At 41.6% G+C, this 20,538-nt stretch overlaps 1 protein-coding gene across 1 annotated transcript; it reads right to left on the bottom strand.

Annotated features, from left to right (window-relative positions):
- Positions 1-1,799: 1,799 nt before the first annotated feature.
- Positions 1,800-10,440, bottom strand: LOC124115802. The gene is made up of 6 exons (XM_046476966.2): positions 9,626-10,440; positions 7,174-7,316; positions 6,346-6,737; positions 5,743-5,875; positions 2,782-2,957; positions 1,800-2,507 (listed from the first exon to the last, which is right to left on the bottom strand). Exons 1-6 carry the CDS (start codon positions 10,238-10,240, stop codon positions 2,251-2,253), a joined length of 1,716 nt encoding a protein of 571 aa, XP_046332922.1. The 5' UTR covers positions 10,241-10,440; the 3' UTR covers positions 1,800-2,250.
- Between the last annotated feature and the right edge of the window lie 10,098 nt (positions 10,441-20,538).

The following is a 20,538-nucleotide window of genomic DNA, read 5'->3' as shown; positions in this document are numbered from 1 at the left end:
AGTTGAGTTGTGATACAGTTGAGTTGTGATACAGTTGAGTTGTGATACAGTTGAGTTGTGATACGGTTGAGTTGTGATACAGTTGAGTTGTGATACGGTTGAGTTGTGATACAGTTGAGTTGTGATACAGTTGAGTTGTGATACGGTTAAGTTGTGATACGGTTAAGTTGTGATACGGTTAAGTTGTGATACGGTTAAGTTGTAAAACGGTTGAGTTGTGATACAGTTGAGTTGTGATACGGTTAAGTTGTGATACGGTTAAGTTGTGATACGGTTGAGTTGTGATAAAATTGAGTTGTGATACGGTTGGGCTGTGATACAGAAGAAGACGGATAATTTATGGAATGTTTTGAAGGAGATACCGCTGAATAAATGCTGGAATGCAGACAGCAGATATATGTACATGTACATATGGGTCCTATCCTTCATTCACCCGATGAAGGAGTAAGCATATACCTCGAAACGTTGTGTTCCTCATAATAAAGAATTTGACATCCATAAATTATTTCTCTCATACGTGTCTCTCTGAATGACATTCAAATACAGATAAGTTGTTGATAAGACAGAGGCTAATACATTTACAAGCTTAGTATCTGATTGATGTACACGTGTGTGCACATACTGTCTGCCAGCAACCACACTACACCTGCACGTGTGCTCCTCCATGTCGACCAGTGGGAATGGTCAGTGTGTACTAAGGGATGAAGGTTCACATCTAAGAAAGTGTTGATGAAATGTGCCCGGTGTCGTAGATGCCACAGCCCTACGATCGCATTATCAGCCGGCAGCGTTCCCATGATATTTATTACTCGTGTTCAATAGCAAGGGCGCTTTATACCCGGGGAAACAATGTATATAAGCATGGGACAGTTGTCTTTTCCCTTGGACAATAGTTCCTGACGGATTAAGAATACCTTTTTCCCCGGTCACACACGACAAAACACAATGTCTTTAATTCCTGGATCGGAATGAGGGGGATATTTTACGGTGCTTCAATAGTTTATCATGTGCACCCAACAAGGCATTGAGACCCAAGTTCTGATTGTCGAAAGTGATATTTAACTATACACAAATATACTTAAATTATTTTGAATCGTTGAGTGTCTACACATCTGTGTTCAGGGACACCTTGCCGTGGAAAGAGTTGGGAAAAATATTCCTTGATTAGCCAAATTGTTCCGGACTCCTGGTTTATCGTTTCCCCAGAATACATGTTCAGGGACAACATATTTACTCTCACACCTTCCGTCTTTGGCTTGCTCTGCGTTGTGAGGGCTTATAGGGCGAAGCGTTTAGAGAATAGTGAACCACGCGCAAAGAGGGTTTCCTGCGAGTTATGTTTCGCATCCATTATCACATGTCTGTGTGGTGTGTGTGTGTGTGTGTGTGTGTGCGTGCGTGCGTGCGTGCGTGTGTGTGTGAGTGTGTGTGTGTGTGTGAGTCTGTGGTGTGTGTGTGTGCGTGCGTGCGTGCGTGCGTGCGTGCGTGCGTGCGTGCGTGCGTGTGTGTTTATGGATATATACACCGAACACATAACTAATGTGATAATATCCCAGGACTCATTGTGTCCGGTATAAGGATATATATATATATATATATATATTTATATATTCATTATTATATGAGTGGGTCTGTCATACGCATTTCTCAAAACGAATGGCAGAAATGATGTGTTTTCGTGATGAGAATTTTTTTATTAAATACATTTTTAGAGGGATTTCTCACCATCAATACACAGCACATTAACTGCAGCTCAACGACATCAGCTCCATAACGAAATATAGGAAAAACAGCATGTATTATGTTGTCGATAGCGTTCAGATATTTATTTACATTTCAGGACAAATGATCACAACTTCCTGATCACAAAATTAAATTAATAATATGAGACCACTTACGCTCGCTATACAGAGAGTTGTCGGTATATACACATTGGGTATTTACAGTAGCAAGATATACAACGTAATTATAAACTTCATAACCATTTAAATATCCGATAAATCATTTACATACCAAACATTCATAAACATGTTAAAAAGACCTTAAAATATTTTTGCTTTTCAGCAACATTGTTTCACTGGACAAAAAAGTGTGATTTAAGTAAAAAAGACAAGTGATGTAACATGTAGCATTCAGGTATTTGAATAAAGTATCACATATCAATGATATTTACAAAGCTGTCACTATTCTCAACATCTTCACACATCGATTAACGTGAGGGGGTGATACACAGTACTATACGGAATCATTTCACAGGTAATACATTTTCACTGATTTCTCGCCAGGTTTTTCTACCGATTCGCTGCCTCTCAGGGAACACTTGAAGTGATGTTCATTTTGGTGGAAGGAATTTGAATGTTCGTCACCGATGTCTGTAAATATGACGTCACCGTTGTGTAAAACACGACCAAGCAGGAAGCGCTGCGATACTCCGTCGCGTGACAAGTCCAGCTCTGGTCTTGCCAATGAAAATTCAATCCCTTTTCCGGAATTGATGAAGTCGTAGCCTGAGCAACAACAAAGAAAGGTCATGTCAGTTGAGACAATTATGGGATGGACAGATAATCTTTACTTCCTATCATAATTCATCATACAGAGATAACGAGATATAATCACCTCCATATGTAGTGGCCTATGCTGACATAGCCCGAAAAGCCATTGTCATTGTGATATTTTGAGTTAAATATGAAATGATGTACATAATAATGATGATTATGCATTTCTCCATCAACTGTGAGTCACAACATGTATTGCAACTGAATTAGCTGTTTCACTACATACCTCGTATTTCGCCGCCAATTTCCGTCATTGTATTCGGGCTGTTTCCGGAACATTTCGAAAAATCCACAGTCATCCGTACTCGTCGACCTTTCTTCAATGATGACCTCAGAAAGCCAAAAGTCTTGATTCTCCTCACGTTTTTGAAAGGATCCGTTGAGAATTTCACATCTCCAGAACTGTCAATGCAATAAAAGATAAACTGAATAGCTTTCAACAAAGCATGCATATCTAATCCAAAAGTCTTAAAACTACAAACGCAATTAGTCCCCGAATTCAAAGACACCAGTGTGACCATGTCAGGGTGACCAACTGCCGAGTTTCCAGATACACCACGTCCCTCGTCGACACAGGTATCTAACTGTTTGATTGGCATTCTAGAAGTTGGTGAGTGAATCAGAAAACGTACAACTATATGGATCACAACTTCTTGTTTATTACATAAGCGTCAAGTCGGGTGAGGGTGCTAATGGTATTGATGTCACGTCTCCACGAAGACTTCTTACTAACTGTTTGATAGGCATTTCTGTAACTAAGAAAACCTATGTCACGTCTTGATAATGTAGTAAACCAGAAGATGCTATCCATAAAGTTGTAAGTTTTCGTAGATAGGTAAATGTTTGTTTGTTTGATGTTTAACTCCGCGGTTAGCGACATCCAAGCTATAACACGACGGTCTGTAGACACGTGGCATGGCGCCTTCGGTAGGTATCCGAGTGATTTGCATGTAGCCGGTGCGGCTTCCGTGTACTCACGTGGCTTCATGCAGGATGTCTTTCTTTCTGGTAAGGAATAATATTTATATAAACTTTCAGTTAATTTACCTGAGTAATGTCAGTGACACAACATTCGAAAGGAAGTGAGGCCTACTTATAAGCTCAGCATATTTTTTAGAAAGGTCAAAGCATCTTAATATGCCAGATCCCTGATTATGGCGGATGTAGCACTTGGCTGCGGCGGAAGCCACTTAAAGCCCGACCAGAATGTACGTTTCACACCACAGTACTAATGAATCACGCTCAACAGTTAGTGATGAAGATGATGCATGTCATTATGTGCCGTGCTGAGTGGTGGATAATGTTGGATGTAGTTTCTCGGTTGCATGGTGACACGGCAATGTAGGGCTGTGCATACTCGCGAGTCAGGCAATAGACACGTCAGTGTACATTCGTACATATTGACAAGTCATAACATTACGCCGTAAGGATTTATATTTGTGTAATGCCATGTAACAAGTACGTGAGAGTGACAAGTGTTACCTGTGTTTGGAGTATAAAGAATATATAGATCTTTAGTGAAATCAACTTGAACTGACATTGGTCTGTGTTAGCTGAGGCACAAGCTTGTGGAGGCTGTGTTAGAAGTGTATGTGACTTGACGGGTATTCAACCATTATAACTATTTATATAGACCAAGAGAGGCAACGGGTGGCCCAGTTGTCTAAGGCGCCGCAAGTTGCCGTGCACGCAAGACACCTATGAGTTTGGGTTCGAATCCCGGTTTGGCCCCTTTATGAATCTAGGTTTGTCAGCACTATGTCCGTGATTGTGGGTTTCACCTTCGTGGTAGACGCCTGAGACCTACATCCATTTCCTCCCACATTCAGGTGACACACAGTGATATAACTGGAATACTGTTCAAACCAGCGATAAAACCCTCACTCGTCCCATGAAATACTGACCGGATTAAAACAATTAAAACCGCGTAGTATACGTCAACAATAAAAACTTCACTGACTTCCTTTTGAATCATAAACAACCCAACACATCTGTAGACAACAAAATGACTTCGTTCAGCGCAATAATGCAACACAAGCTGTCTTGTTTTTGTTTTATGAAAACATAAACACATTAAAAGATGTGCTAATTAACCCATCAAGTGCCACGGGATCACTTGCAATTCATTTCTGAACAAGTCAAGTCTGAACTAAGTCGTGAACAGTCACGTTATTGCTGGACAGCTTGACCACAGCTGGGCCTTGCCTGTAGAGATGTGTTGACTGCCGGAATGTTTGGCTACGGGCTCCATGGCTACGTGTCTGTTGGTGTGTCTGAATATAAAAGCCAGAAGTTCCCTGTCCACATGTCCTTAAGTGTGTCTGTGTACATAAGTCAGCACTGCAATGCCTACGTGTCTGTTTGTGTGTTTGAATATAAAAGCCAGAAGTTCCCTGTCCACATGTCCTTAAGTGTGTCTGTGTACATAAGTCAGCACTGCAATGCCTACGTGTCTGTTGGTGTGTCTGAATATAAAAGCCAGAAGTTCCCTGCCCACATGTCCTTAAGTGTGTCTGTGTACATAAGTCAGCACTGCAATGCCTACGTGTCTGTTTGTGTGTCTGAATATAAAAGCCAGAAGTTCCCTGCCCACATGTCCTTAAGTGTGTCTGTGTACATAAGTCAGCACTGCAATGCCTACGTGTCTGTTTGTGTGTCTGAATATAAAAGCCAGAAGTTCCCTGCCCACATGTCCTTAAGTGTGTCTGTGTACATAAGTCAGCACTGCAATGCCTACGTGTCTGTTGGTGTGTCTGAATATGTAAGCCAGCATATCCATGCCTACGTGTCTCAATATGTAAACCGACCCGTGAAGATCCGGGGTAGAATAGGTCTCCAGTAACCCATGCTTGCCGTAAAAGGTCAAGGGATCGGGTGGTCAGGCTCGTTGACCTGGTTGATGCATGTCATCGTATCCCAATTGCGTGGATCGTTGCTCATGATGTCAATCACTGGATTGTCTGGTCCAGACTCGCTTACTTACCGTCGTCATATAGCTGGAATATTGCTGAGTGCGGCGTTAAACAACGAACCAATCAACCAATATGTTAACCAGGAGCTCCACACGCACGCGCGCGCGCACACACACACACACACACACACACACACGCGCGCACGCGCACGCACACACACACACACACACACACACAGAGCAGGTCAGCTTATTGAAATAGTAGAGAAAACTTACCTCGCGTCATAATCGTAGAGCCTGCAGCTTGCTGCGTATGTGACTGGGACTTTGTCTGGTTTCGTCATACGGAGTCGGACTATTACTTTGCCATTGCGGAAAACTGTAATTTCTCTCACAGCAGTTTCGTATCCTTAAAAAAAGACATGTAACATATGTCTGCTGAATATATTCAACTATATTACGACTTAGATGCAGAGATAGTATATTACACAAAACATAATTCTGATGTGAATCATATGTATTGATCACCGTGTCAAGACAATTATATTCACATACATGGCGACTATTTCCCAGGAGTTGATAAAACATGCAAATTGTAACATAGTTTTTCTTCATGTGTTTAAATGCGTTATGATTTCCCGGATGTAATTCAACATTCGATATTATCAACATCATTGTTACGAGAGCAGAGCAGCTACTTTCGGTGAAGTTAATGGGTGAGAAGGCTTTTACGGCGCTCCTTGCACTATTCGAGAACCACCACCGAACCTGACGCGGGGAATCGAAGCCCGATTGTCAGCCTGATAACTAGTTTATCCCCTCAATAAGTAGGTCATCATTATTCAGTCATCCAAACAAACATTGATTTGATTCACATACCTCTGGCACTTTGTTGAAACTTTCGTTGGCTGAACTTGATAAACTCTCTCCGTCTCCCCTGCATTTGCTTCACGTGCTCAAACACGTCTATGGCGTCTCCGAAAGAAGTTCTCTCAATCTTGGCCTGCGAAGGTAGCATACACCGCGACAACTCCATGATGAAGTACACTGCTCGACCGGAACCCAAGGCATCCAGAAGTGACCGAAAGGTGCGCAATGTCCATGCGCTGTTGGATGTGGGGATGCTGCTGAGGTAGGTCCTTTGCTTCCGGGGCTTCAGGCTGAACTTGGGGTTCTTCCGCCTCATGTAGTTAGGTCGATCCTGGGGCAGATCGTTCTGTATCAGATGCCTAGACATGCGCACACGGGGACTGACTGCACGTGGAATATATCTGAAAAACAATGGAGGTGACTGAGTATGGTTTAACACCGTTTTTAGCAATATTCCCCCAGTATCGATATCGCGGCGGGCGACAACTGAAATGGGCTTTACACATTTTACCCATGTGGGTTGATAAACAATGAGTTGCAACTTTAACCTTGAACGCAAGCCTTGACGTCAAAAGGAATCAAAATGCCTTCTTTACCACTATTAATCAACTACACATGTTTGCAACAAAGCCAGTTTCTTTCATTACATTCTGACCGCCTCTGTGGTCTAGCGGAAAGAACATCTGCTCAAGAGCGGAAGGTCGTGGGTGTGATCCCCGGCCGCGTCAGACCAATAGGACGTTAAAAGACGGTACTTGTTGTTACACTGCCTGTCGCTCGGCATTAGCTCGGCTAGACGTATAGATAAACGATTCACATGCGCGTCTCCATATATACCTGGCTCCTGAAATCCTCTTGACCTTGATTAAGTTGAAGGGTACCTCAATCTCCATGACCTTGGTACCGTCCTTGACCCTGTACCAACCTTCATGAGTGGTTAGCATCTTTGAGGTTAATGTCGTTGATACAGAAATTCTTACCTGAAACCAAACAAAAAAACATACATGTATGACTGACAAGTATGATGTCAATGGTATTAACGATAACTGATAAGCGAACACCGGTGTTCATACACAAGTAAGTGAGTGAATTTGCTTTTTGCAATATTCCAGCAATATCACGGCTCGGGACACAAGAAATGGGCTTCACACTGTGTACCCATGTCGGGAATCGAACGCTTTAATCACTAGGCTACCCGACCGCTCCCATACCCAATTAAGAAGTGGTAACATAAAATTAATTTCTATGCGTTTTTTTAAAGATAAATTCTACTTTATCTGTTTAGATATTACAATTATTTACAATAAGAACAAGTTATATGCTTTACACAATAATCAGTACAGTCAGTATAGTATGGCTATCCGTGGCCCTGTGGGTCAGGCTCGCCGATTTGGTCGATGCATAACATCATATTCCAATTGCCTAGTTCGATGCTCTTGGTGTCAATCACTGGATGATCTGGTCCAGACTGGATTATTTACAGACCGCGGTCAAATGGCTGAAATACTGCTGAGTGCGGCGTTAAACAAGAAACTATTTTTAAATAGACCTTCCCTATGCAAATGTATCCACTGTATATTGCCCAATACTCAAAATAAATAATATTTCTTCCACAACAGCGTTGTGTTATTTGTGGTTAATCTAATTATGCTCCTTAATGCCTTTCAGTAACATCATAATTATGCGTTTGTGAGGCATCACATATGGCGGGGAACTTTGATGCTTTGCATCAATGTTTTCTTGTATACTTTACACAGGGATATAATAGAGAATTAATGGACGAGAAAATATTCACCATACATATTTCAGTAATAAGCGCTATTATTCTACAGGCCTCCCATATACAGTATGTCTACACCGTCGGGCCGGCCGTCCCATGTCACACTCCTCTGTTAGGTAACGACCTTTGCGTCATGTCAGCACTTTGTTGAGAGTGTGTTTTGGGCCGACTTCCCGGAACCGAGGCCCACCTATCTCTCTCACCAGGCTTTCACTGGCGGTGACCTTCACTCGGGGTTGCCTAAAGGGCACGCTTGGGGATTGTGTGTGTTAGTTTTTGTGGCGGGGCTCGCTCTGATTGCAAGTAATAGGGCTATTTTAGTGATTTACAGTCAGATACCATCTTTGATTTATGTCTTTCAGTATCCTTCATTTGTGTTGACACATGGCTGTAGTATTTTGTTAACAAGTGACATTAAATTGTGGTTTTATATCTTTATACATTATCAGACTTTTTGCACAATTAAGATACAAGGCATGCTGGTTTGTTTGTTGTTTAACTCCGCACTCAGCAATATTCCAGCTATATGACGGCGATCTGTAAATAACTGAGTCTGGACCCGACAATCGAGTGATTAACATCATGAACATCGATCCACGCAATTGAGATACGATGATATCCGATCACGATAGTCGCCTCTTACGAAAAGCATAGACGCCTTTTAGGGCAAGAATGGGTTGCTGAAGACCTACTCTACCCCGGATCTTCACGAGTCACAATAGATGATGTGCAGTTCATAAATATATAAAGACAAAAACTCTACTCAAACAAAATTCAAAATATACAACTAAAACTAGATAATTAAGAATTACAAATTTTCTCCCGGTTTAATAAACACAGTTTGATAAACACTTGATGAACTCAAATTCACAGTGATAACACTGCCACCAAGATGTTCATACTCCGTGCTTTGAGAGATATTTATTGAAAGCACACACTCACGAATCATTTTATAATCGTGAGGAAACCCTGTGGAGATCCGTGCTAGAATAGGTCCCAGGCGCTCCATTACGTAAGTCAACTAAACTCCAGTGGTCAGGGAGTCGCTCATACTGTCAGCCGCCGGTTTTAGTGACCGAGGTTAGATTATTGACAAACCGCCTTGATATAACCGGAATATTGCCAACTGCTGCGTTAAACAATCAACACATATAAATGATATCATAAACTGTCAAGGCATGGTTGTTTTCGGAGTGGAATAATCTATGGTATACATAACGTTTCTGACTGGAGCTACGTGAACGTCTTTATGATTATAACATACACATATTGTATGCGCATCGTACTGGTACAGTTGAAGCCAGAGCTTCACATACAGTGAACCTGATATCGTGTTGCATGTGTTGCGGTAAATAAGGGGCGGTCGGGTAGCTTAGTGGTTAAAGCGTTCGCTCGTCACGCTGAAGACCCCGGTTCGACCCATTTCTGGTGCCCCCCCCCCCCCCCCCCCTCCTCACTCACTCACTCGTGCAAATGACAATGGGAGTATGTTACCCCGGAGACACTCACCGGTTCTCGTCTCACGCTACCCAGGCAGCCCCGTCCGGTTGCACCGACAAACGTCCTCTTCTTTAACTTCCTCCAGAACATATCACATCCCTTCTGTGTCACCACGTCGGACACACTGAGATTCCTCAACAACTTCAAGTCGCTGGAGAACCTGGGGATCATCGAGGCATTGGCAAAGTTGAACGTTCTCAGACGTATCGCGCGCTGAGCGTCATCCACTGAGAAGCTCTCCAACCTTTGGCGATAGGGGACACTATCTGCCCCGCTGTACTGCTCAACAAACACATTGAAGGAATGTCCTAGGAAGGGAACATCTACCGGACGGATGACGGTCTTCATCAACATGTGGCCTTTAGCTGGTCGGGCCCCTGCCTCCGCCACATACTGTTTCGAGTTGCTGTACACGCCAGGCAGCAGCTCTGACAACACGGACAAATCTGTTTCCAGTGATAAACCATTCACAAGAACCCCCTCGAGGGCAAACAGACACAACAGTACATATTCAAGTTTTACACCACGCAAGACATCCATGTTGAGACGCGTTAAATACCCGCGAGCCAGACGAGCACGCTGTATAACAGACTGATTCTTTGATAACTGCTCCGAGGCTGGCATTTATACCTCGCTACATCCTCTCCTGAAGAGGCATTTCCTCGCTGTATCAATGAACGTTGAAAATACTCCAATTATTAACTCTTAAAGCAGCTCACATCCTCCCAATCCCATTCACAAAATAGTACATATTTCCATATGTGGAGACCTTTGAGTGACGTCATGTAAGACATCCGCTGCAACTTAAGATTTGCACCAGTCTCGTGCCTGCCTCCCCAGCGTGATAAAAACCACAAGGCTTGCTCAGGAAACGCAGGAGGTCATTCACAATATAGCTTTACAATCCTTACTACGTTGTTCTTCCAGTGTTATGTGTTCTATACTAGCTGGTTACATAGTCCAAGCCATTTATCCTGTTGCACAGGCTATTTAACATTCATAATATTGACGCGAGTTCGATAACACAATTATCATGAATTATTTAAAGTTCTATGGCATTTTGCGCAGAGCCCATTTTGTTTATTTGAGTTATCAGTTAGAGCTCTGGCGCGTGTGTACGTGTGGTTGTCTTTGGTGTGTGAGTATTCGCAAGTATACAGACGCGAGTAGTCGTTAAAAGCTAGGCAGATTTGCTTCCCTTGGTCGTACAAGGATTTGATGTTAGGATCATGTGCCCCGGGGTGTCAGTATCAGAGCCGTGTTAAGTTGTAAACATCTGCGTCCTGGATATGTTTTGGCATTACTCCGTCATGAGGCTGACAACCCGTGGTGTAACTAAACCATTGTTCATATAGTTCTAAATACAACTCACTCACTCACTCACTCACTCACTCAAGCATCCTTCCCTGGTATATCCTCTCAGAAAACGAATGTCAACAAACGATTGCCATGCGTTTTGTTCGTAAGACGTATTATTATTATTATCATTATTCTTGCAAAGTACGTTTATCCCGTGCTAACGTAAATTAATACATTACCACACATTGTTATGGTAGAATCTACATTAAGTGTGTGTAGAAGTTTTGAATATTAATTTTCCTTTGAATAGGGAATACAGAAGGTGCATTATGCAGTTGAATGTCAGTCACTGAGCCTACAGTATGAGTGATTAATATAATGCATCTGCCCCAAGTACAACTCTTTCACATAGGACACTGTCCTTCTGTATAGGAAAAGGTTAGATGATAATTATCCTCCACTGCACATTCATTCCGCTCAGAGATAGGTAATAACATGCTAAAGTTCAAACAAATTACACTCTCTTAGAAAAAGTATTTGGTGTTCAATACAGTATTGTGTACAACATACAAACAAGGAATTACTTTTGGGTTATACGACTCTGATCAATTTCCCAAGTGTCCGTTTATTAAATATTAATATTGATTATGTTTACATTCTAGACTGTTGTTCGTAGTAGGTGTTTGGGTTTTTAGTTTTTCTTTATGAATTTTCGTCCTAATTGATCAAATCCTTAGTTTGATAAACCAGTTTCAGAATGAATGCATGTTTACTTTGGTTTCAAAGACGTCCAAACATAAATTCAAAGTAAACTCGGGATGGGTAAAATATGATGGGAGTCAATACTTAGTACTGTACTTACTTGTTACAAATTCACAAAATGAACTAACATTGATATATAAGGCCATTGGCTATTAGTTTTCTAAACTAGCGGGGCACGGGTGGCCGAGTCGTCTGAGTTGCGTCCCTTGGGCCCGTCAGAAGCCTGTGATTGTGGGTTCGAATCCCGATTCGCCCCGGCTATGTTTCTAGGCTTGTCAGCACCATACCCGTGCTTATGGGTTTCACCGAAGTGGTAAACGTCTAAGACCTGCATCACTTCAGGCTTTCATCCCACATCAAGCTGACAAGCCATCAACTGGAATACTGTTAAATGCGGCGTTAAACCCAACTCACTCACGCACTCACTGAAGAAGCATGGCCTTGTGCTTTTAACTACCTGTATGTTCAGTTGTTTGCTAGATGTGTCAGGTCACGGTGTAGCAATACCCTCAGTAGTATGTATAATGCAATAAACTACAGCAATAGCAGTGTCGGAGAAGGGTGGGATTTTAACCTGACATTAATATGTTTAATACATTCGGAAACAAGATAAGGTTTAATGACAATTACAAATCCTTAAACACATAACAGGGTGCAGATGTCTTCGGCTGATTTCGGAAATACTGAAATGGTCAGGATCTTACACTGAAATTCAAATACGTCTTAGATTTGTCCCCAGTTGACTAAAATAGATTGGGTCGTCACACTCTATGACTCTATGACTGCGTTTCATCGTGCTCCGATGACTCGGATCGTTGTGCATGTATTAACTCACGGGTTTACCCCATCCATACTGGATTAGTTACAGGCAGTAGTGATATATCTATTGCTAAATGATTGATTAGCATAGTCTCTTCTATGTTCTGTATCTCCAGTATCAGTAGTTCCTAGAGAAGAATCACTATGGTACCAACATCGCCTGATTTGATGATGCTCTACGAATGACCTCCGCTTTTGCATATGTTTCTTATGATTATGAAAAAGGGTTTTGTCCCTTTTATGTCATTATAGTGTGTTTGAGAATGACTGTCGTATAATAGTAGAATCGAGTATGTTTCAATGCCTCTGTCGTGTATTTTGTCATGTCATTGTCAACGAGAATTATATTGTTTTGCTTCATGATGATTAGCTAGTTCGTTGCAATTGCTGCATCGTTTTATTGTTTCTAAGATGCCCACAGTAACGTCACGATACTGACGGTATTGTCGCGATGATGACGTCATTCATTGATTATAACACCAAGGCTCGTAACAGACAATATTTTATTCGGCACAGATAATCCGCAATTTCCCGTAAATCGCAAGTAATTCTCAAAATGACTCTGTCGTGTATATTGGAATACCTCTGTCGTGTATATTGGAATACCTCTGTCGTGTATATTGGAATACCTCTGTCGTACATATTGGAATACCTCTGTCGTGTATATTGGAATACCTCTGTCGTGTATATTGGAATACCTCTGTCGTGCATATTGGAATACCTCTGTCGTGTATATTGGAATACCTCTGTCGTGTATATTGGAATACCTCTGTCGTGTATATTGGAATACCTCTGTCGTGTATATTGGAATACCTCTGTCGTGTATATTGGATTACCTCTGTCGTGTATATTGGAATACCTCTGTCGTGTATATTGGAATACCTCTGTCGTGTATATTGGAATATCACTGTCGTGTATATTGGAATGACGATGTCGTGTATATTGGAATGACGATGTCGTGTATATTAAAGTGCCCCTATCGTGTATATTGCAATACCTTGCTTATGTATATTGGGATTCCTCTATGGTGTATATTGGAATATCACTGTCGTGTATATTGGAATGACGATGTCGTGTATATTGGAATGACGATGTCGTGTATATTGGAATAACGATGTCGTGTATATTATAGTGCCCCTATCGTGTATATTGCAATACCTTGCTTATGTATATTGGGATTCCTCTATGGTGTGTACTGGAATATCACTGTCGTGTATATTGGAATGACGATGTCGTGTATATTGGAATAACGATGTCGTGTATATTATAGTGCCCCTATCGTGTATATTGCAATACCTTGCTTATGTATATTTGGATTCCTCTATGGTGTATATTGGAATATCACTGTCGTGTATATTGGAATGACGATGTCGTGTATATTGGAATGACGATGTCGTGTATATTGGAATAACGATGTCGTGTATATTATAGTGCCCCTATCGTGTATATTGCAATACCTTGCTTATGTATATTGGGATACCTCTATGGTGTGTACTGGAATATCACTGTCGTGTATATTGGAATGACGATGTCGTGTATATTGGAATAACGATGTCGTGTATATTGGAATAACGATGTCGTGTATATTATAGTGCCCCTATCGTGTATATTGCAATACCTTGCTTATGTATATTTGGATTCCTCTATGGTGTATATTGGAATATCACTGTCGTGTATATTGGAATGACGCCGTCGTGATTACTGGAATATCTCTGCAGTGTATATTGTAATGCCTTCATCAGCATTTGAGGACACGTAGTATATAGACTAGACTGATATCGACCACTAAAGTATATGGATCATTTCAAATATGTACTACCTATACCGTAAACTACGGTTATAACGCGACTCAAAGGGACCACTAATTTTAGTTCGTAATAACTGTAGTTCGGTATGAGCATACAACATATATACAGCAAATGGCCGGGACTAAAAAGTACGTTCGTTATATCGGTAAGTTCGTTATATAAGTTTTCGTTATGAACGTAGTTTTCTGTACTAAGATATTTCCTATATATCGATGGCGTCTTGGATTTCACATTCTTAATTGAAACTATGTAATACATAGTACTCGATGTCAGTGCATTTGTAAGACGTCATCTTCCCACCAAATACTCCACTCCTGTATCTAAAACAAACCGGTTACGTGCACATACTCATTGGTTATAAAAAATACGTTTAAGCAATGTCGCAAGTAAGAATAAAACGCCGGCCTTTGCCTCCAAATGACGACAACGCGTTATTGAAGTATGGATCTATCAGCGGAAATAACCACCTCCTGTATATTAAGTAACTTTTGAAAGTTGAAACCCACGCACGCGACTGAAACTATAACCAAGAATCCCACTTTAATAGGAGGAAATAGCAGGCACCGGGCTGGCGGAATCTGTCTTTTTGACGAAGTAGGGAGAAACGTTTCATGTTGGCAGCGATTTCTACTATTGTCACACGTGACACGTGACACGAGACGAGTTCACGTTTACATTTACAATTCAGAAACGAAGTAGATAATTTATGAATAACAACTTCTTTACTAATAAAAAATAAAAATAGTATTTATTTTAAAAAATGATTTTTTTAGTTTGTTGTTTAACGCCGCACTCATCAATGTTCCAGCTATATGACGGTGGTCTGCAAATAATTGAATCCAGACCAGAGTAAACAGTGATTGACATCATGCGCATCTATCCACGCAATTAGGATACGATAACATGTATCAACTAAGTCAGCGAGCCTGACCACTCTATCAGTCGCTTCTTACGACAAGCATGGTCGCCTTTTACGGCAAGCATGGGTTGCCGAAGACCCATTCTTCCCCAGATCCTCACGGGTCTTTTCAAAAGAAGTTAGTGGTTATCCTTAAATTGTATCTACTTTGCCATCCGTCAACTTCTAAGAAATACCTATCAAACAATTTGTTTAGATACGTGGTGAAGGGAAAGTAACATATGTAAAGATCTCAGTGGACCCAATACTGTCCTCTATTGTATAGAATTCGTCCATGTGAATAGAAGAGGGTTTTTGCGAGGGGGAGGATCATATTTACTGAATTATGGCGTAGTAAGAAATATGTACTTTTAACTTTCATCTCAAACCACATATTTGCTTAAAAATCGTTGTTTTTTCCACATGTATGCGTTTATGTCAATTACGTCACTCACAAAACATTATCGTCATTTGTAAGTATTTGTTTTCCTTTCTCGATAATTTGAGGTCGTCGAATAATAAAGTGTTTACCCAGCTGTTTTGGCCGACGTAACAGCTGATCGCCAGCGCAAGCCATGGCCCATGTTATCCTTTCTCCTTACTCGCCAGGCAGTCAACAGGAAAACTATCCACGTTCAAGTGGGCGTGCTTAACCCGAGGTGTGAATGACCACTTCGCCAAACCCTAAATTGATCGTAACGGAAAATGAAAAATGCCGCAGGTTTTGATTACAACAAACGTTTTTGATAACACAAGCTATGTTTATACTTACGGGCGGACCCGGAGAACGTCGTACGTTTCAGCCTTTTTCTGTAGCTTTTTTTCCTGTTTTTGACTTAATCGTAGTGTTTTAAGATTTAAAAGTCAAACATGTACTGAAGAGAAGAGTTGGCGACAATAAAAAAAGCAACAAAACCCTTTCCATCGCAACGAGAAAGGCATTGGCAGAATAGCCTAATTGAAACGAAGGAGTAGCACCCATGAAGGTCCGGGGTAGAATAGGTCTTCAGCAACCCATGCTTGCCGTAAAAGGCGACTATGCTTGTCGTAAGAGGCGACTAACGGGATCGGGTGGTCAGGCTCGCTGACTTGGTTGATGCATGTTATTGTATCCCAGTAGCGTAGATCGATGCTTTTGATGTCAATCACTGGATTGTCACTACAGACTGCATATAGTTGGAATATTGCTGAGTGATGCATTAAACTACGAACAAACAAAAGAGACGAGCTAAATGAAGAGATGGCTAGTAGAAGAGAACTCACTCAAGACCTAAGTGTAGAAATGGGCTACCACAGGAGAACGACCAAGTGAAGAGATGGGTTTGTTCAAGAGAACGACCTAGTGAAGAGATGGGTTAGTTCAAGAGAACGACCAAGTGAAGAGATGGGTTAGTTCAAGAGAACGACCAAGTAAAGAGATGGGTTAGCACAGGAGAACGACCAAGTAAAGAGATGGGTTAGCACAAGAGAACGACCAAGTAAAGAGATGGGTTAGCACAGGAGAACGACCAAGTAAAGAGATGGGTTAGTTCAAGAGAACGACCAAGTAAAGAGATGGGTTAGTTCAAGAGAACGACCAAGTGAAGAGATGTGTTAGTTCAAGAGAACGACCAAGTAAAGAGATGGGTTAGCACAGGAGAACGACCAAGTGAAGAGATGGGTTAGTTTAAGAGAACGACCAAGTGAAGAGATGGGTTAGTTCAAGAGAACGACCAAGTAAAGAGATGGGTTAGCTCAAGAGAACGACCAAGTGAAGAGATGGGTTAGTTCAAGAGAACGACCAAGTAAAGAGATAGGTTAGTTCAAGAGAACGACCAAGTGAAGAGATGGGTTAGTTCAAGAGAACGACCAAGTGAAGAGATGGGTTTGTTCAAGAGAACGACCTAGTGAAGAGATGGGTTAGTTCAAGAGAACGACCTAGTGAAGAGATGGGTTAGTTCAAGAGAACGACCTAGTGAAGAGATGGGTTAGTTCAAGAGAACGACCTAGTAAAGAGATGGGTTAGTTCAAGAGAACGACCAAGTGAAGAGATGGGTTAGTTCAAGAGAACGACCAAGTGAAGAGATGGGTTAGTTCAAGAGAACGACCTAGTGAAGAGATGGGTTAGTTCAAGAGAACGACCTAGTGAAGAGATCGGCTAGCACAAGAGAACGACCTAGTAAAGAGATGGGTTAGTTCAAGAGAACGACCAAGTAAAGAGATGGGTTAGCACAGGAGAACGACCAAGTAAAGAGATGGGTTAGCACAGGAGAACGACCAAGTAAAGAGATGGGTTAGTTCAAGAGAACGACCAAGTAAAGAGATGGGTTAGCACAGGAGAACGACCAAGTAAAGAGATGTGTTAGTTCAAGAGAACGACCAAGTAAAGAGATGGGTTAGCACAGGAGAACGACCAAGTGAAGAGATGGGTTAGTTCAAGAGAACGCCCAAGTAAAGAGATGGGTTAGCACAAGAGAACGACCAAGTGAAGAGATGGGTTAGTTCAAGAGAACGACCAAGTAAAGAGATAGGTTAGTTCAAGAGAACGACCAAGTGAAGAGATGGGTTAGTTAAAGAGAACGACCAAGTGAAGAGATGGGTTAGCACAGGAGAACGACCAAGTAAAGAGATGGGTTAGCACAGGAGAACGACCAAGTGAAGAGATGGGTTAGTTCAAGAGAACGACCATGTAAAGAGATGGGTTAGCACAGGAGAACGACCAAGTAAAGAGATGGGTTAGTTCAAGAGAACGACCAAGTAAAGAGATGGGTTAGCACAGGAGAACGACCAAGTAAAGAGATAGGTTAGTTCAAGAGAACGACCAAGTGAAGAGATGGGTTAGCACAGGAGAAAGACCAAGTGAAGAGATGGGTTAGTTCAAGAGAACGACCAAGTAAAGAGATGGGTTAGCACAGGAGAACGACCAAGTAAAGAGATGGGTTAGTTCAAGAGAACGACCAAGTAAAGAGATGTGTTAGCACAGGAGAACGACCAAGTAAAGAGATGGGTTAGTTCAAGAGAACGACCAAGTGAAGAGATGGGTTAGCACAGGAGAACGACCAAGTAAAGAGATAGGTTAGTTCAAGAGAACGACCAAGTGAAGAGATGGGTTAGCACAGGAGAACGACCAAGTAAAGAGATGGGTTAGTTCAAGAGAACGACCAAGTAAAGAGATGGGTTAGCACAAGAGAACGACCAAGGAAAGAGATGGGTTAGCACAGGAGAACGACCAAGTGAAGAGATGGGTTAGCACAGGAGAACGACCAAGTAAAGAGATGGGTTAGTTCAAGAGAACGACCAAGTAAAGAGATGGGTTAGCACAGGAGAACGACCAAGTAAAGAGATGGGTTAGTTCAAGAGAACGACCAAGTAAAGAGATGGGTTAGCACAGGAGAACGACCAAGTAAAGAGATGGGTTAGTTCAAGAGAACGACCAAGTGAAGAGATGGGTTAGCACAGGAGAAAGACCAAGTGAAGAGATGGGTTAGTTCAAGAGAACGACCAAGTAAAGAGATGTGTTAGCACAGGAGAACGACCAAGTAAAGAGATGGGTTAGTTCAAGAGAACGACCAAGTGAAGAGATGGGTTAGCACAGGAGAACGACCAAGTAAAGAGATGGGTTAGTTTAAGAGAACGACCAAGTGAAGAGATGGGTTAGCACAGGAGAACGACCAAATAAAGAGATGGGTTAGTTCAAGAGAACGACCAAGTAAAGAGATGGGTTAGCACAAGAGAACGACCAAGTAAAGAGATGGGTTAGCACAGGAGAACGACCAAGTGAAGAGATGGGTTAGCACAGGAGAACGACCAAGTAAAGAGATGGGTTAGTTCAAGAGAACGACCAAGTAAAGAGATGTGTTAGCACAGGAGAACGACCAAGTGAAGAGATGGGTTAGCACAAGAGAACGACCAAGTGAAGAGATGGGTTAGCACAGGAGAACGACCAAGTAAAGAGATGGGTTAGTTCAAGAGAACGACCAAGTAAAGAGATGTGTTAGCACAGGAGAACGACCAAGTGAAGAGATGGGTTCGCACAGTAGAACGACCAAGTAAAGAGATCGGCTAGCACAAGAGAACGAGTGTAAAGAACGGCGAGGTGACGAGAAGGATAAGGAGTTTTCTCAAGGGTTAAATCTGAAACAGATTAAATCTTAGAAATAGCTATCAAAGTTATCAGATTTGTTCATGTTTAACTTTCCCACACTGAGTGAGTGAGTGAGTGAGTGAGTGAGTGAGTGAGTTAAAGCTTTACGTCACATCGGCAATATCTCAGCCATATCGTGACCACACTGAGAGAACCCGGGATATAGAAGAAAGGATTAAACGCGTCAACAGGGATGATATTAGGGTTTTTTATGTGACCTTTGTCCAATTATCGAACGATTTGACCCAAGCTGATTTTGTAGAGAGATCTTGGTGAAGATAGCACAAACATCTGGGAAAATCTCATTGTGTGTTGCAGAATTGCTTATGGTTAGATGTCCACTTCATTCTACGTTTTTACTCTATTGTCATTCCTCATCTTCTTGATCATGAAATAGTCCAGCAATATCAAGGCGGCAGACACCACATATGGGCTTCACACATTGTACTCATATGGGAAAGCGAACCCCGGTCTTCGGAATGACGAGCGAACGCTTTAACCCCAAGCCTAACGCCTTCCCGCCCTCTTATTCATTATCAAAACTTGAAAGTGTAGTGGTTACTCATATGCATATCTTCGATAATTTTCATAACAATATTTCAGTTCTCAGTCACTTTCAATTTGTATCACCCAGTGTGTGATACCTCGTCCGGATGTTTCCAGGTTCTAAGTAGCAGAACCTAAATATCCATTGTTATCATACCTAAGTTACCGAAAAATACATGGAAATCTGTCGTAACATTAAGTAACACAGTTAGCCAAACCTAAAATTCTGAGTGCTATTCATTTGAAATATATATAATTTAGATTGAAACATATAATCTTTGAAAGGCAATTAGAAGTGATTCAGATAAGGAAGAGAATATATGGATGTCAACTTCTTTATTATGAGGAACGCAACTTTTCGGAGAAAACGCTTACTCCTTCATCAGGTGAAATGATTTCACCCGATGAAGGAGTAAGCATATATAATAACGAGTTCTATAAAAATGTGTTGTAAATAAAATACACCTGAATATGCACCCGTGAAGATCCGGGTTAGAATAAGTCTTCAGCAACCCGATCTTGCAGTAAAAGGCGACTATGCTTGTCATGAGAGGCGACTAACGGGATTGGGTGGTCGTCAGTAATTGCGACATCCGGACGTTCAGGGCCCAGGAAACGCTTTATATGAATAGAAAATGAAGAAATAGCAATACAAAAAAGAAAACAA

The sequence above is a fragment of the Haliotis rufescens genome, unplaced genomic scaffold (assembly GCF_023055435.1).
Source record: "Haliotis rufescens isolate VD_foot unplaced genomic scaffold, xgHalRufe1.0.p SCAF_102, whole genome shotgun sequence".
NCBI lineage: Eukaryota > Metazoa > Mollusca > Gastropoda > Lepetellida > Haliotidae > Haliotis > Haliotis rufescens.
The sequence above is the reverse complement of the archived record's forward strand: the minus strand, read 5'-3'. Positions and strand labels throughout refer to the sequence as shown.

Excerpts from the sequence above, each read along its gene's own strand:
- LOC124115802 (XM_046476966.2), bottom strand. The coding sequence starts at position 10,240 with ATGCCAGCCTCGGAGCAGTTATCAAAGAATCAGTCTGTTATACAGCGT. Across the intron at positions 7,317-9,625 it reads GTAGCGTGAGACGAGAACCG|GTAAGAATTTCTGTATCAAC; the intron begins GTGAGTGTCTCC and ends GTTTGGTTTCAG. Across the intron at positions 5,876-6,345 it reads GTTTCAACAAAGTGCCAGAG|GATACGAAACTGCTGTGAGA; the intron begins GTATGTGAATCA and ends TCTTTTTTTAAG.